The sequence below is a fragment of the Mesocricetus auratus genome, unplaced genomic scaffold, assembly GCF_017639785.1.
Source record: "Mesocricetus auratus isolate SY011 unplaced genomic scaffold, BCM_Maur_2.0 Super-Scaffold_100003, whole genome shotgun sequence".
Lineage (NCBI taxonomy): Eukaryota > Metazoa > Chordata > Mammalia > Rodentia > Cricetidae > Mesocricetus > Mesocricetus auratus.
The window spans coordinates 41557937-41573511 of NW_024429188.1; the positions used below are offsets into that span (position 1 = coordinate 41557937).

General features: G+C 48.9%; 1 protein-coding gene and 1 long non-coding RNA gene across 6 annotated transcripts; one reads left to right on the forward strand and one right to left on the reverse strand.

The window, feature by feature from the left end:
- Positions 1-550: 550 nt before the first annotated feature.
- LOC121139979 lies at positions 551-8777 on the reverse strand. Of its 5 annotated transcripts, XR_005876767.1 has the most exons (6): positions 7873-8777; positions 6650-6757; positions 4608-6424; positions 3007-3051; positions 1428-1942; positions 551-925 (listed from the first exon to the last, which is right to left on the reverse strand). It is a non-coding gene; the product is annotated as an uncharacterized LOC121139979 (long non-coding RNA). The 5 variants fall into 5 exon arrangements; XR_005876768.1 differs by having other exon boundaries at positions 4640-6757; XR_005876766.1 differs by having other exon boundaries at positions 4608-6757.
- A 675-nt stretch (positions 8778-9452) lies between these two features.
- Positions 9453-15032, forward strand: LOC121139980 (zinc finger X-linked protein ZXDB). The gene has a single exon (XM_040744212.1). It carries the CDS (start codon positions 9698-9700, stop codon positions 12191-12193), a length of 2496 nt encoding a protein of 831 aa, XP_040600146.1. The 5' UTR covers positions 9453-9697; the 3' UTR covers positions 12194-15032.
- Positions 15033-15575: the final 543 nt, after the last annotated feature.

Consider the following 15575-nt stretch of genomic DNA (forward strand, 5'->3'; position numbering starts at 1 on the left):
TCCAAAAGGCCATACCCACTCCAACAAAACCACACCTCCTCATAGTACCTCTCCCTGTGAGATGATGTGGACCAATTACATTCATATTATCACACCTCCCTTCCCCCAAATCGGAACCAAGGTCGCCCAGGTTCTCTGAGGGGAATGGGTAAAGAGGAAAAGAAGAGGGAATCCCTTGAGAAAAGAAGCACGGAGGGGTAGGGAGCTAAAGCTAGGCATCGGGTCTTTTGCATCATTCAGTCTCATTTTAGTTGGGTCAGGGAAGGGTGTATGGAACTGGTTGGTAGTTGAGCCTGTGCCAGCCAGTGGAACTGTTTTCTCCCCTGGCTTTGGGCATCTCCTTCTGTCTTCGTTTTTTTCCTGGACCTCAAGTTGGCCTGAATGCTTCCCTGTTTCTGCCCTTAAACCATAGAAGTTCAGTCATCGTCTCCCCCAACCCCCCCCAGACCTGGTCCTACACCATCCCTAAGAAGGCCATTTCCTGCATCTAAATTGAGAGTCCCTTTTAGTCTCATAGAGGAACGGAATAGTGACCTTGTTATGGCTGTGATTAGACTAGAGAAAAGATAGTTTATTTTGCTTATGGTTCCAGAGTGTCAGATTCCCTGATGCTGGAGCAAAGGCATGGCAGCAGGAACAGCTGAGAACACATCTCAAAGGAGAAGCAGGAAGCAGTGTGCACGCTGAGAAAGGCAGGAGTCTTTGGAAGCCCCAAGCCTTGCCTGCAGGGACACATCCATCCAAGAAGGGAGGACCTCGGTGCTGGCTAATTCTGTGTGTGCTGGACACAAGCTTGAGTCATCTCAGTGGAGGAAATGCCTTCACAAGATCGGAAGCAAGCCTGAAGAGCATTTTCTTCGTGATTAACGTGGGAGAGCCCAGTGCATTGTGGTTGGTACCAACCCTGTTCAGGTGATCCTGAGTTCTGAAAGACAGAACAGAGCACATGGAATAAGCCAGTTAGCAGCACACCTTCATGGCGTGAAACCTGCCTCAAGGTCCCTAGACTGTTCTGCTTCTGAGCTGAGTAACTTTGATGATCCAGTGTGATAAAGAAGTCAACAGACAAATACATTTTTTTCCTGCATGAGGTGCTTTTAGTCATGGTGCTTTATCACAGCAATACGAACTCCAGCTAAGGGAGAGATTAGTCCCAGGTTCACAGAGTCAGTGTTGTTGTGACAGACATGACCGTGCTTGTTCTTCTGAAGATTGTGGAAGGACTTTAGAATTTGGGCCTGGAGAAGCCATTGAGTGTTGTGTGTCTAGGGACTGTGGTTTACAATCTAGGTAGAGAGGAACATTTAGTTTCAATGCAGACAATAGTGCCCTGACTGTGATATTTCTGAGGGAAGTATTAGGATCCCTTACAGACTCTCTCTGGGCCCTCGTGTTATTTTCCATTATGCATCAGAGGTTAAGGTCACCTGAGATGGAGGAATCTGCTGTGGTCACCGATAGAGAAGCATCACAGAGGTACTTCTTCTGGTGAGGTGTTTGTTGGGTCAATCCACAGAGAAGCTGTTTTCCAGAGTGAGCCAATGTTGTACCTCATGCTGGCAGACAACCTAGGTCATGGGTAATATTCTCCTAGATGGTGCCGGTTTAGAAGCCATGAAGGGATCTCAAAGAGCACCTGAGAGTGGACACTGTGAGCGGCCAGAAGAGGCCATTGGAAGGCACAGCCTCAGCAGCTGTTGAAGACCAAGGATTGAATGGAGTCGTGCAGAGAAGTTGCGGTGTGTCACCATGAAGAGAGGGCATGAGATATCCTTGGTGAAGGTGCTGTCCATTTGCGGAGGGAGATTGTAGCACTCTGGAGATGCCCGTGCTTTGTGATGGCTGCCGAGGACAGCAACGGGCACGGAGGTGGCGTGGCCCTCTGAGACATGCTGGTTGTGATGGAGATCTGACCGCCCCAAGTGAAGCCAGGAGACTGACTCTGTGTAAGAAGCCAGGAGACTGACTCTGTGCTTTACACAGTAGGGAGTTTGCTTTCACTTTGTGCAGGTTGAGACCATGCCCCGGATCCCCACTCTTGCATCAAAAAACTCTTTAACGTATTGTGATCTTACAGGAGACCCACAGACTGAACATGTACAGGAACAGGGTTATTAGAGACATCTTAATATTGTAGAGTTTGCAATTTAAGTGCTTGAGTATATAAAGGCAGTGGGAAATTTAAACTTGGAATTTTATATTATGATAGTTGTAGGCAGAGACTTCATGTCCAATGATGTTTTCAAATAGCCACTCAGAGGCTTAATATTAATTACAAATGCTCGGCCAATAGCACAGGCTTGTTTCTATCAACTCTTAAATTTAAATTAACCCATATTTCTTAACTAAGCTTTGCCTGTTTCCCATGGCTTGTTAGGTTATTTTCTTTTTTTTTCTCTTCCTTTTTTTAAAATTTAAGTTAGAAACAAGCTTGTTTCACATGTCAATCCCAGATCCCTCCCTGTCCCTTCCTCCCCCACATGCCTCATTAGGCCCCCAGTCTCCCCCCCAATCTCCACTCCGATTCCCAGGGAGGGTGAGGCTCACCATGATGGATCTCCAGAGTCTGTCATTTCATCCAGGGCAGGGCCTCTGCCTTCCAGGCTTAGAGAGCATCCCTCATTGTGGGATGGGCACTCAAAGTCTATTGGTACGCCACGCCAGGGATAAATATTACCCAAGGCGCCACAGATTAACTAGGCCTCCTCACTGATACCCACATCCGGGGAGTCTGGGTCAGTCCCATGCTTTCCACATAACCATCAATCTAAGGTCCAAGAGCTCCCTCTTGCTCAGGTCAACTGTTTCTGTGGGCCTTTGATCATCAGTTCTCCCTTTCTGTGACTGGATTCCAGGAGTTCAGCTCAGTGTTTAGCTGTGGGTGTCTGCCTCTGCTTCCACCAATCATTGGATGAAGGTTCTGTTCCCCGGACTCTCTGGCAGTGGGATTTTATGCTGGCACTCCCCTGATTCATGTCTAAAATCCATATATGAGTGAGTACATACCATGATTCTCTTTTTGAGACTGGTTCACGTCACTCAGGATGGTTTCTTTTTATTAAAAAGAAAAAGAAAAAATAGAAAAAATTTTATTTCATTTTACATTCCAACCACAGTTCTCCCTCCCACACCTCCTCCTACCCCTTGCCTCCTCACACCCCCTCAAACCCTCACACCCTCCATCACTTCCCCCCCCCTAATCCAACCCCAGTCCACTCCTCCTCAAGGGTCTGGCTCCCATGAGGACTCAGCATAGTCTGGCACAATAGGCCGGGGCAGGACCGGGCTCCTCTTCCATACATGAAGCCTGGGCTTGGCATCCCACCACAGGGAATGGGCTCCAACAAGCTAGCTCATGGGCCAGGTTTGTATCGTGGTCCTACTGCCAGGGGCCCCCTCTGATAGTCCAAGCATCACAACTGTCTCCCACCAATGGAGAGCTTAGTTGGCATTCACCTGACCCACTATGAATGATGAATGGGTTTTATTGGTAGAAGAACTTATATAGAGAACACTGACTGATGATCATGGCGTTCCTGCTCCAAGGATGCAGCCCTGCCACCTCGATGCAATCCAAGTCCTTAGGGGCTCCCCGAGCCCAGATCCTTTCCCTTTAACCTGCCTAGTCTGCCCCTGTAACAATGCGGAAAAGGTGTGGACACTGTTACAGGGGCCCAGGCAAACGTATCACTATACCCTGGAGTCTCCACAATGTAGGTCTAGAGTTTGTGAGTTTCCATGAGGTTGGTTCAGTAGTCTCTGTAGATGTCTCCATCAGGTTCTTGACCTCCCTTGCTCATAGGATCCCTCCTCCCTCTCTTTGCCTGGATTTCTGAAGCTCAGCCTGGTTCTAGGTTATGGGTCTCTGCATCAGGTTCCAACAATTACTGGATGAGGGTTCTATGATGATAGTTGTGGTATGCACCAATCTGATTACAGGGCTAGGCCAGTTCAGGCATCCTGTCTACTATTGCTTAGTTGGGGTCCTCCTTTAGTGCCAGACCCAGGGACACAGCTCCTCCATCGAGGACACACTTCCTAATCCTTTTCACAACGTTCCACCAACTGGGGACCAAGAAACAAACATATGACCCTGGAGTCCATTGTCCCTCAAACCTCCAGAGGGCAAAACTTCTCCCTCATTAACTCTCAAACAAACTCTTGAATATCCTGACCACCGATGAAACACTTCTCTTTTCCAGAGGGCATTTTTTTCTGGTAGGCTGTCCATAGTATTGACTGGTAGCCTCAGTGCTTACTAGGACTCGTTCCCATTGCTCAGGAACTTTCCATCCTGGGGGTCCTTACTGATACAGAAGGGTATAGTTGACCTGAGCCCCTCGGGCCACACAACGTGGTAAGGGACCTGTCTCTCCAGAGAGAGGAGAACTAGACACTCTCCTGGACAGGTTTGAAATACAGGATGTAATCTCCCCCTCCCACCCCAGATTGTTAGGAAAAACCAATAATCTCATTGTTGCCCAAAAGTTCACACAAGCAAAATCTGTTCTCTCAGGTAGGCAGGGCTTTTGGTGAATGGGATGCGTGAGAACCTAATCTGCGCTAGAAACACACTGAGGCCAATATAGCAGTATCCCCAAACATACCCATTATCCCTGATGTACACGGGTAAGGGTACCTCATCCTGCAGGTGGGAACTTGAATTCACAGCCTGCTGTGATGGTTTTCTCGACACAAAGGCATGTGGGAAGACTCAGGAAGTATGAGTGCTCTCTGGGATTTGTTAGCCTTTGTTGTTGCTGTCTGTTTGTTTGAGATAACGCTGCTCGCTCTGAACAGAGTGAGGCAGGGTTTGAAACAAAGAGGATTTAGGAAGAGCTTCTGTATAGCAGCTGGGTGTCTGGTAGTGTGACAGCACTGAGCCTCCTTGCCTTGGAGTTGATTTGGATTAATTGGATGGAGGAGGGCCATGTCAGGGGATGATCTGGTAAGTCCAGGTCTATTGCTGGTGTCCAGGTGCCTCGTAGTTTCAGCCACTGCGGTTTCCTTCAGATGGTACTTCTGGAGGGGAAAGTGAAGAGAAAGAGCCAGAAGCCCTGTTCCACAGTCTCAGGCCATGTCAGAACCACAGCCATTTTTGGTGTGGACACCCCTGGCATTTCTGGTCTTGCGCAAATGTGAGGCCTGCAATGGGCCTAAAACACTTTCAGCATTTACCACGGAAAGACACCGTCCACTCTTCTTGAGGTCATGGTACCCTCAGCTGCCTAGCCCATCTCTCCCTCCTGCTGGCCTCAAGGCCCCCATGTGGTACACATGTTTGGTGTGGCTTTCCCCTATGCCCTGCTTCTGACAAAGCTGGCGTGTAATGCAGGCCCTGTTGTTTTCCTCCCAGATCCTAATAGAATTGTCCTCAAGCTTCCTTCTGAAAACACACTCTCTCTGTCTCTGTCTCTGTCTCTGTCTCTGTCTGTCTCTCTCTCTCTCTCTCTCTCTCTGTATGTTTGTATGTATGTATGTATCTTATGAAGTGGAAGTTGGAAGGCCTTATTTCCCCCAAACAGGAGACAATCTCTGTCAGGAGGCAAGCAGGAGAGCTGAGAATGAGAGCCCTGCTGTGAGAGCTTTCAAATCAGCACCACTTGAACCAGTAAAGCTTCCTGTGTGAGAGCAGGCATAAGTGGGAGGAAAATGCTGCCCCTCGCACACTCTGTAGGACGAGACGCTGTCCTGGTGGGACATAGAGTACCTGGGGAACAACTCCAGAATAGGATTTACAACCCCTGCTTCTCCACATGCCAGAACACGACAGACCATGTGGGGTTCTCATCGGCTGCACGCTGTGGGCTGCAGAGACTGGGGTTCTCATCTGCTGCTCCCTGACACAGCACCCAGCGGTACCTGTTGGAGCCAGCTGAACCTCAGAGCTTCACTTTTCCTGTCAAAGCAGCGGTGCCAGCAAGGCTCTAGACTCCCACGGATTTCTGCTGTTCTCGGGCTTGGCTGAAGAAGCAGCTTTTTGCAGTGGGCAGGGGTGAATGCAGAGACCCCACCCTGTTCAAACCTCTGAGAATCAGTGACCCTGGGGCTGTCATTCCCAAAAGGGATTTGTGTATCCCGCCCTGCCCCACCCCCAAGGCTCAGGCAACATTCCAGAAGAGGAGGCAGAAAGAATGTAACAAGTGTAGGATCTGGAAGAATACTGTGGCATGGTGTCGTCTTCACATGGCATTTGCCCACTGCACTGGAGAACTCACCGTATCTGTGACAAGCCCCACAGGAGATGATGCCGGCCCCTTCCAGCTCGGGTTGGGCGAGAGGCTCAAGAGGCCATTCCCCTTGCAGAAACGCTACATTGTAGTTGAGGGATGTCACGGGGAGGTTCAGTCATTTTCTTCAGGTGTGCCACAAGTGGCAGATTGCACAGGTTCAGGTGGCTGCTTCCATACCCATCTGGGCAATACTAAAGAGACTAGAGTATTACTTTTAAAGGGAAACCAGAAGTCAGGAAGGAGGAAGGGGGTGCACATGCCTGGATGGGGTTGGGGTGAAGAATTCCCAGTGGGGAGTGGCAGGAGGCATGAGGATGGTAACCAGGGTACATTGTATACATGCAGGAAATTATAGGATCCACCTTTAATATTTTGTAGAGGTTTATGCATAAAACATTAAATGTTAAGAATCTTACTGAGAGGAGAGTCAGACATTAAGCACGGGTCTATCATTCACTACTCTAAAGGAGTGTCATCACACAATCCAATCCCAGCGTCGCCAAGGAGCCTTCCTTTGCACCATCCTGCGAGGAGATGGTAGCTTAAACGCATTGAAATGTGCTGCAGTTGGCCAAGACACTTTTGATATACAGATAGTCATGTTTGACACTCTTGGTCTCTAGCGGTGACGACAGCGAGGGCTTCAAAATACATTGGTAGTGCCATACGTACTTCTAATACCTAAATAAAATGCCATGGCACGTGATAGAGGGCACAGAGACCATCGGTCCATGCACACGAAGACACCGGGTATGTGAGGTACCCGGGGTACTACAAGCCGGTTGGAGAAGAACGGACTTGTCAGCGTGTGGCTTCCCGAGAACATTAGCTATGCTATATGAAGAGAATCCTAGTGGATATTCCACACAAACTTCACGTGGATGAAGAAAGCCCTGCCTGTGGGAAGCAAGGGCACATGGATCTTAGAGGGCCTTCCCCCTGCCTGCTCCGATCCCTCTTCCTCACTCCCAGGCTTCGAACCCAGGCTGCTGTGGGTACTCGGCAAGTGGGGCACCCCAGGGCTATTTGCCCCGGCCCCAGACACCGTTGCTCTCCATTCTGGGTTTGTGTTTACCTTGCACATTGGCATGCAAAGCATCAGACTCAGGGTTGGCCCTTCCTCCACAGCTAGCTTTGTAGTTTCTCTGGGCCCCTCTCAGCCTTCATGGGCTTACTGACCCCACCTCCAGCTTTTCCACCCTCTGACCCCAGCAGGCCCTTGCTGCTTTCCTGTCACACGTGTCTATCCTTCACCAGCCCAGCCTGCCTCCAGATGAGCCTCGTCCCTCTGTGGATCCCCCGTTAGTCCACAAAGTATGTTGTAGTGCCGTCATGTCTAAAATGAAACCCCCTAGCCATGAGGCACTTGGTTGTTGTTCACATCTGACTATAACGGCACCCAGCATTTCTCCTGTCCACGCAACACAGCACACAGCAGGTCCAAGCTCAAGGGACAAGGCCCTGAAGAGAACACTGTGCACACACAGGGACTGACATTTAAATTTATAACTAGCCACATCAGTCATCACAAAATGGGACACGGGACCTACACAGCTGAAAGGAGTTCAGTCTGCACAGGGCCTTGCACAGAAGAGACTAGCCACAAGATTCATAAGTGTGAGAGCGTGCGGAAGCTTACCAGTAATCCGAGTGTGACCACCTCCAGATGGAAAAGTTCTTTTGATGTTTGCTGTACCCGGGGCGACGGGATTGCTCCGTGTTGCTGGTGCGACTGAAGATTGCCGAAGAAAACACGATGGGCCAGCCTGAGCTACGGACTGAGATCCCATCTCAGATATCTACACCCCACCAATTACAGTAGCCCAAGTTGTCACTGTTTGGTAAAGCTGGACCTATGCATAAGTCACAGACCAGTCAGGGATCCTATTTTTGGGAGGACAGCTCCAGAGGGGCTTTTCATATGTCTTCCATGAGTCAGGTACCCAAATGCACAGGATAATAGTAAAAAAAAAAAAAAAGAACTAGAAAGGACCCCATTGTTCATTTACTGTAGGATGTCATTACTCATGACCACGCTATAAGCAAAAGCCTGAAGGCTAGCAGTCAGCAATGGTGAGGATTTGTGCTATGAGGCCCTCATAGGCAACGTGGATGGTCTGGACATAACAGACAAAGCAGAAGAAGGGAGGCACGAAAGGAATCACGCTGTATGGTTTCAAGTACACAGCTCCGTCTAAAGTGCATTGTTTAGGGTGTGCAGCCTGAAGCATTCGGCAGGGAGGTCTGAGGAGCTGGCTGGACTTTCAGATGTCATTATCAATTGCCTCAATCGCCAGGTTTCACACCTGTAGGCCAAAGGGTACAGGTCTGTTTTGGCCCCATGTCTTATTTTTGACTCCTGTACCAGGAGGACAAAAGCCTAAGAATGTGAAACAATTTTACCCGGGACTTGACCTGGCTCATGGTAAGCAGTTGTGAGTATTTCAAGGTAGGGATGTGTGTGTGTGTGTGTGTGTGTGTGTTTGTGTTTGTGTGTGTGAAACTCTGTGTGACTCTCTGTGGCCTGTGTTTGTGTGTGTGTGGTGCCTGTGTGTGTGTGTGTGTGAAATTCTGTGTGACTCTCTGTGGCCTGTGTTTGTGTGTGTGTGGTGCCTGTGCGTGCATGCGTGTGTGTGCGTCTGTGTGTGAAACTCTGTGTGACTCTCTGTGGCCTGTGTTTGTGTGTGTGTGGTGCCTGTGCGTGCGTGCGTGTGTGTGTGTCTGTGTGTGAAACTCTGTGTGACTCTCTGTGGCCTGTGTTTGTGTGTGTGTGGTGCCTGTGCGTGCGTGCGTGTGTGTGCGTCTGTGTGTGAAACTCTGTGTGACTCTCTGTGGCCTGTGTTTGTGTGTGTGTGGTGCCTGTGCGTGCGTGCGTGTGTGTGCGTGCGTGTGTGTGTGTGTGTGTGTGTGTGTGTTGTGTGTAGCGGGCATCGCGACCAGAAATGGTAGCTTGGAGGCAGTGTATTCAATGCGGGCCATGTAGAGTTCATCCCGTCAGAAGTTTTCTCTGGCCAGCAGTGCCCAACTTCCAACACACAGAGAGAAAGAAGCGCCAGGGAACATGCTCAGCCCCGGGAGAGGCCTCGATGTGTTTATTTGCTGCACACAGTGAGGCGGGGATGCACGTTGTTTTCATTGGCTAGGTGTCTAGGTGCCTGGGCAGCGTTCTGGACCAGCTGTCATTCTCCCCTCATTTGGGAAGACCTCTATTACTTTGCGGCACCAAGCCTGGAAGTTGTTTCTTGGCGTCAGACTCTGCCTCTGGGCCGCCTGTTCCGTCCCAGAGACACGGTACCAGAATATTTAAATCACTGTGGCGTTAAATACGTTTTAATATCTGATAGGGCCAGTTTCTGCGCATTGCACTTTTTTTTCCTTTCAGGAACGTGTTCGGGCCCGCGGCAGGGGGCGGGGTCGCGCCTCCGCCTCGGCTCTGGTTCCAGCCGAGCCTCACCGGCGCCGAGATGGAAATCCCGAGGCTGCTCCCGGCTCGCGGGACACCACAGGGCGGCGGCGGCGGCGGCGGCGGCTGCTGCCCCGCGGGCGGCGGCGGGGTCCACCGAGCCCCGGACTCTCTGGCTTGTCAGGTCCCCACGCGCCGCCTCCTACTGCTCCGGGGGGCCCAAGATGGCGGGCCGGGGCCGCGGAGCGCAGAGGCCCAGAGGGCCTCACGGGGCCTGGGCCCGAGCCCCAGCACGAACCGGTTGGCGCCGAGGCCAGATCACCCGAGCCGCGGCGGCGGCGGCGGCGGCGGCGGCGGCGGCGGCGGCGGCGGCGGCGGCGGCGGCGACGACTTCTTCCTGTTGCTGCTTGACCCGGTGGGTGGCGATGTAGAAACAGTGGGCGCGGAGCAGGCCCGAGGGCCGGGGTGGAGGGAGGAGGCCGAGGCCGGCCCGGGGCCCGAGCGGCGCGAGAGCGGCGCGAACCCCGCGGGCCGGCCCGAGCCGGGCCCCCGCTGCCTGCCGGCCGCCCCGGCTGCGTCCCCGCTGCCGGCGGCCGGCCCGGGCCCCGCGGCGGCCTTCGCGGGCACCATCACCATCCACAACCAGGACTTGCTGCTGCGCTTCGAGAACGGCGTCCTCACCCTGACCACGCCCCCGCTGCCCGCCTGGGAGCCGCCGGGGGTCGCGCCTTTCCCGCAGCCGCAGCCGCAGCCGGGGGCCCTGAGCGGCCCGCAGGCCGGGTTTCCGCCCGCCGCCGCGGCGCAGCTGGGCGACTGCCCCGAGCTGCCCCCGGACCTCCTGCTGGCGGAGCCGGCGGAACCCGCGCCCGCGCCGGCGCCTCCGGAGGAGGAGGCCGAGGCCCCGGCCGCCGCCCAGAGCCCCCGCGGCGGGCCTCTGGTCCCGGGCCCGGGCGTGGTGCTGTACCTGTGCCCGGAGGCGCAGTGCGGGCAGACCTTCGCCAAGAAGCACCAGCTGAAGGTGCACCTGCTGACACACAGCAGCAGCCAGGGCCAGCGGCCCTTCAAGTGCCCCCTGAGCGGCTGCGGCTGGACCTTCACCACGTCCTACAAGCTCAAGAGGCACCTGCAGTCGCACGACAAGCTGCGGCCATTTGGCTGCCCGGTGGAGGGCTGTGGCAAGAGCTTCACCACCGTGTACAACCTCAAGGCGCACATGAAGGGGCACGAGCAGGAGAACTCCTTCAAGTGCGAGGTGTGTGAGGAGAGCTTCCCCACGCAGGCCAAGCTCAGCACCCACCAGCGCAGCCACTTCGAGCCCGAGAGGCCTTACCAGTGCGCGTTCTCTGGCTGCAAGAAGACGTTCATTACTGTGAGTGCCCTGTTTTCTCATAACCGCGCCCATTTCAGGGAACAGGAACTCTTTGCCTGCTCTTTCCCGGGCTGCAGCAAGCAGTACGACAAGGCTTGCAGGCTCAAGATCCACCTGCGGAGCCACACGGGAGAGAGACCCTTCCTCTGTGACTTCGATGGCTGTGGCTGGAACTTCACCAGCATGTCCAAACTCCTACGACACAAGAGGAAGCACGACGACGACCGCAGGTTCACCTGTCCCGTAGAGGGCTGCGGGAAGTCCTTTACCAGGGCCGAGCACCTGAAAGGCCACAGCATAACCCACCTGGGCACGAAGCCTTTCGTGTGCCCCGTGGAAGGCTGCTGTGCCAGGTTCTCCGCCCGGAGCAGTCTCTACATCCACTCCAAGAAGCACTTGCAGGACGTGGGCACCTGGAAAAACCGTTGCCCTGTCTCCACCTGTAACAAACTCTTCACATCCAAGCACAGCATGAAGACCCACATGGCCAAAAGGCACAACCTCAGCCAGGACCTCTTGGCCCAGCTGGAAGCTGCGAACTCCCTTACACCCAGCAGTGAGCTCACCAGCCAGGGCCAGAACGACCTCAGTGGTGCAGAGCTAGTGTCCCTGTTCTCCGATGTCCCTGGCCACAGTTCTGCTGCGGTGCTGGACACGGCCTTGGTCAATTCTGGGATCTTGACGATTGACGTGGCCTCTGTGAACTCGACTCTCGCAGGCAGTCTCCCTGCTGACAGCAGTAACCATTCCTTAGGGCCGGCGGTGGAACCCCGGGCCCTCAGGGCCCCCAGTGACCTTCCCCAGAGTCTGGACACCTCACTCTTCTTCGGAACCTCGGTGGCTGGCTATCAGCAGAGCCCCTTGGACATGGACGACGCCTCCGGTGGGAACGTGGGCCTCTTTGGCTCCTTGGCTCCGAAAAACGCCAGCCTGGAACCCCAGGCTTTGACACCCAGCAATAAGTTAACTGTGGACACCGAAGCTCTGACTCCCTCCAGCACCCTTTGTGAAAACAGTGTCTCGGAACTACTGACCCCTGCCAAAGCCGATTGGAACGTGCATCCCGAGTCGGACTTCTTTGGGCACGAGGAAGAAACCCAGTTTGGATTCTCCAACCCAACAGGAAGCCAGGGTTCTCAGAAAGAAACAGATCTTATCACGGTGGCTGGCACCCCGTTTTTGGTATGAGCCGACTCTGCCCGGGCCCTGACGTGTGGCTCGCTTTGATTACACTCAAATCTGAGGATGTTCTGGACAGAGTGCTCACTTACTTACCTGGGGTCCTTTCTTGCTGCTTTGCAAAGGAGCACATCTGTGGACTACAGATTGAGAGATTGAAATTCTCATCCCGAGTCTGGAACTGATGAGTTCTGTCCCTTAACCTAGCTGAGCCTTAATTTTTTTCTTTTTACATATAAAGGAAGTTGTTTGGTTAAATAGCTTCTATTCTATTTTAAGCTCCTTAGGTTCTTGATAATAAGTGATTTCTTCCTTGAAATTAATTGTGATACTCCAACAATGATATGCTCCTATTTTGAATATAATGTAAATTAAGTTATGTAATAGTGAATATATACTTTGCACTTCATGAATTGTTAAACCCATGCATCATCTTGTTTGTCTTTTTCCCTTCTCTTTTTTAGTATTATTTTTGAAGGACTACCAGATATTAGTTTATTCATAAATATTCAATACAGAGCTTCAGAATACATTGGGTCTAGAGGAAAGTCTATTATAATAATTTTTGTATCGATGAAAACCAATGTTTTTAACTTCATATTGTTCTATAAATGCTGCCTGGTTTAATATTCCTTAATGTTCTGCAGTATATTTTAATCTGTATGTTTCATTTCCCCCTTTTCTTAAGAATTTATTCATTGAAAATAATTATTTTTTGAGGATATTTTGCTATATCCTGTGTAACATTTGCTGATTGTGTCCTGAGTTCACCCAGTTTTCTCAATTTAGTAGTTAATAACTTTATCATATTTAAATATTATTTTTGCATGGATGTTTTATAGATTACCCTGAATTCTTTTATCAGTTTGCTTATAATGTCTCCTTTCTCTTTTTGTGATACTGACTGAGAGCCTTTCCTGGTCAGGACATTTGGTTGTGATTACTCTGGCTTCTGATGTGTTCAAATGTTCTTGTACAATTGCTAACACTTAGGGGAGGAGGAATTGTTGTTTAGAACACTTAGAAAAGTTTAACTGAAATACTATTCAGTGCCAGAGTATTTTCTTAAATGATGTTAAGACTAACAAGACAAAATAGCAAAGAAAATTGTGTTTGCTCTTGTCATTGTTGACATTTCTGACATCTTTTGGTGGTAGTAGGGAGGCTGTGTTGTCAAATTGCCATCCAGGACTTTGACATGAAAGACTCTGAGTCCAGTTTGTGCTCTGTGGTATTGGAGAGGTTGTCTTGAAGATAATAGTCTTACTAAACCTCAGTTTCCTGTTTACTGATTAATGTGTATGCACATGACTAACATTTCTTAGACTTTTCTTCTCATACAGTTTCAACACATAAGATAAAGTATGTATTTCAGTACATTTTAAAGACTTTATATGCTCTTTTTACAGTTTTAGTTTTTTGTGTTGTTAGGGAAAAAGGCGTAATTTAACCCTAGTGGTATTCAAGTTAATAAAGCATTGTGAGGTTTAGAATGAAAAGGAAAGGGTCTCTTTATTCCTTACCCTGAATAATTTTCTTTCCCAATTTGTTATGGAAAAACCACGAGTGAAAACACTGCTCACATGGTTATCTCCATACCTCTCCATTTGTTCAGTCTGTCAACATCCTTGTTCTGTTTCTAACACTAGGCTTCTCTCTGTGACTGTGGAGTCCCTGATTCTTTCAAAATCTGATAAAGGAGAAGAGGGTGATCATATCCTTTGTGATCTGAAGAGAGCATTGTTTATAGTTTTCCAGAATTGAAATCAAAGATCAAATCTCAATATTGTGTAAACTCTGTACAGAGAGTATAACGTTTTTAGTTTGTGGAAAAGTTTTCATAACTTATGCCTTTTATTTTTGTTCAGAGCAACCCTGTGAGGTAGCTTTAGCAAAGTCTGTGCATGTTTCATATTATAGTTTAGCCAACTCACATTCCAACTGGTTTTGGCTATGACTGACAATTCTATATATAGCTTCACAAAAGACAAAAATATTTTCACCTCTCCTGTTTGCAACTTCCAAGATTCACTCTCCTCTATCATAACTGGTTGCTCTGTTCCAACATAATTGGTTTCTATAGCTTTTGCTTACTTTTTCTATAGTCCAGTCCCTTGCCTATGCATTCCAGTCCTCACATACCTTTCTTTTTGTTTGTTTTTCTAATGAGTAGATATCTTTCCTGTGACTATCCCTTCAACATTTCCCCCATGGCACATTTTCTTTCAGTGCTAGCATTCACTAAGTGTGTACTATAGTTCTGTGTGTACAGTAAAAAGCTATTTTCTGAGCTTAAATAATATTGTGTGTATATGATTCAAAGCATAAAGGAGATTATTTTTTATGCTGTTCAACTGAGAAGTGAATTTCTGTTTCATTGTTTCTATTTAAAAAGTTTTTGCCAGGGAGTTCTGCTAATACTTTCTTATTTGTTCTAGTGTACTAGTCTAGTAGCATTTGCATGTAGATGTCTATGGATGACAGACTTTGGAAATGCACTCAAAATTTGCCACTATGAAATGTTTCCCTGTTGTGTGTATGTTGGTATTTATACACACCCACAGATACTCGCAAATATTTTAAAAATGGTTGTACGCATTTAGTGAAGATGAAAAGTAGACATACTTTTATAAATCAAAGAAATGCTTAGAATTTTATTTTGTCTACCCGTTTGACAGTTTTCCATGTTTGCGTTGAAACTATTTGTATTCATAAAAATATATTTCAAAAGTGTTATTCATTTGAACGTTCCTAAATAGACCACTATTTTTTGTGTTTGACAAATAAGTCTGTCAAAGATGAGCTGAATACACAAGTCATGAAAATAAAGTAAATTTATAAACATGAAGATAAATTAATGCTGTGATTTTATTATTTATTTAATTTTTAAAGCAACTTTTTTTCTAATAAGAAAACATAAACTGTATTTCCCTATTTTCTCCTAGAAATTTCAAAGGTCAAATGCTACTAACGATAGCAGATTTTATTTGTTTATGTTTTCACAAAGTTTCATTGAACTAAGTTTCTCAGATTCTTTCTATTTCAACATGTTTTATAGCAAAATGTTGAACAGCTTTGTGTTTTTAAGGTATGAAAGTTAATTTCTGTTGATGATGTTATAAAATTGTTAGCACTCCTTTTAAGTAATAGTGCACTGTTGATTTTTATCATTTTCTTTTCCTTTCCCTTTGCTTCTCTTTAATTTTTGGTTTATTTTGCTGATTGGAAAATCAGTAACAAAATGGCTTAAAAGGAAGTCTGATATGAAGGGCTCTATTGATCACATTGATCATGAATTAAAAGTATATTTGCCTTTTGTTGAGGAAGTGGTGCAGTGGTAGAACATTTGCCTAGCTGCCATGAAGATTTTGATTTTTACCACCACAAAGTT

What these genes read in the sequence shown, in the direction of transcription:
- LOC121139980 (XM_040744212.1), top strand. Translation starts at nt 9,698, where the DNA reads ATGGAAATCCCGAGGCTGCTCCCGGCTCGCGGGACACCACAGGGCGGC.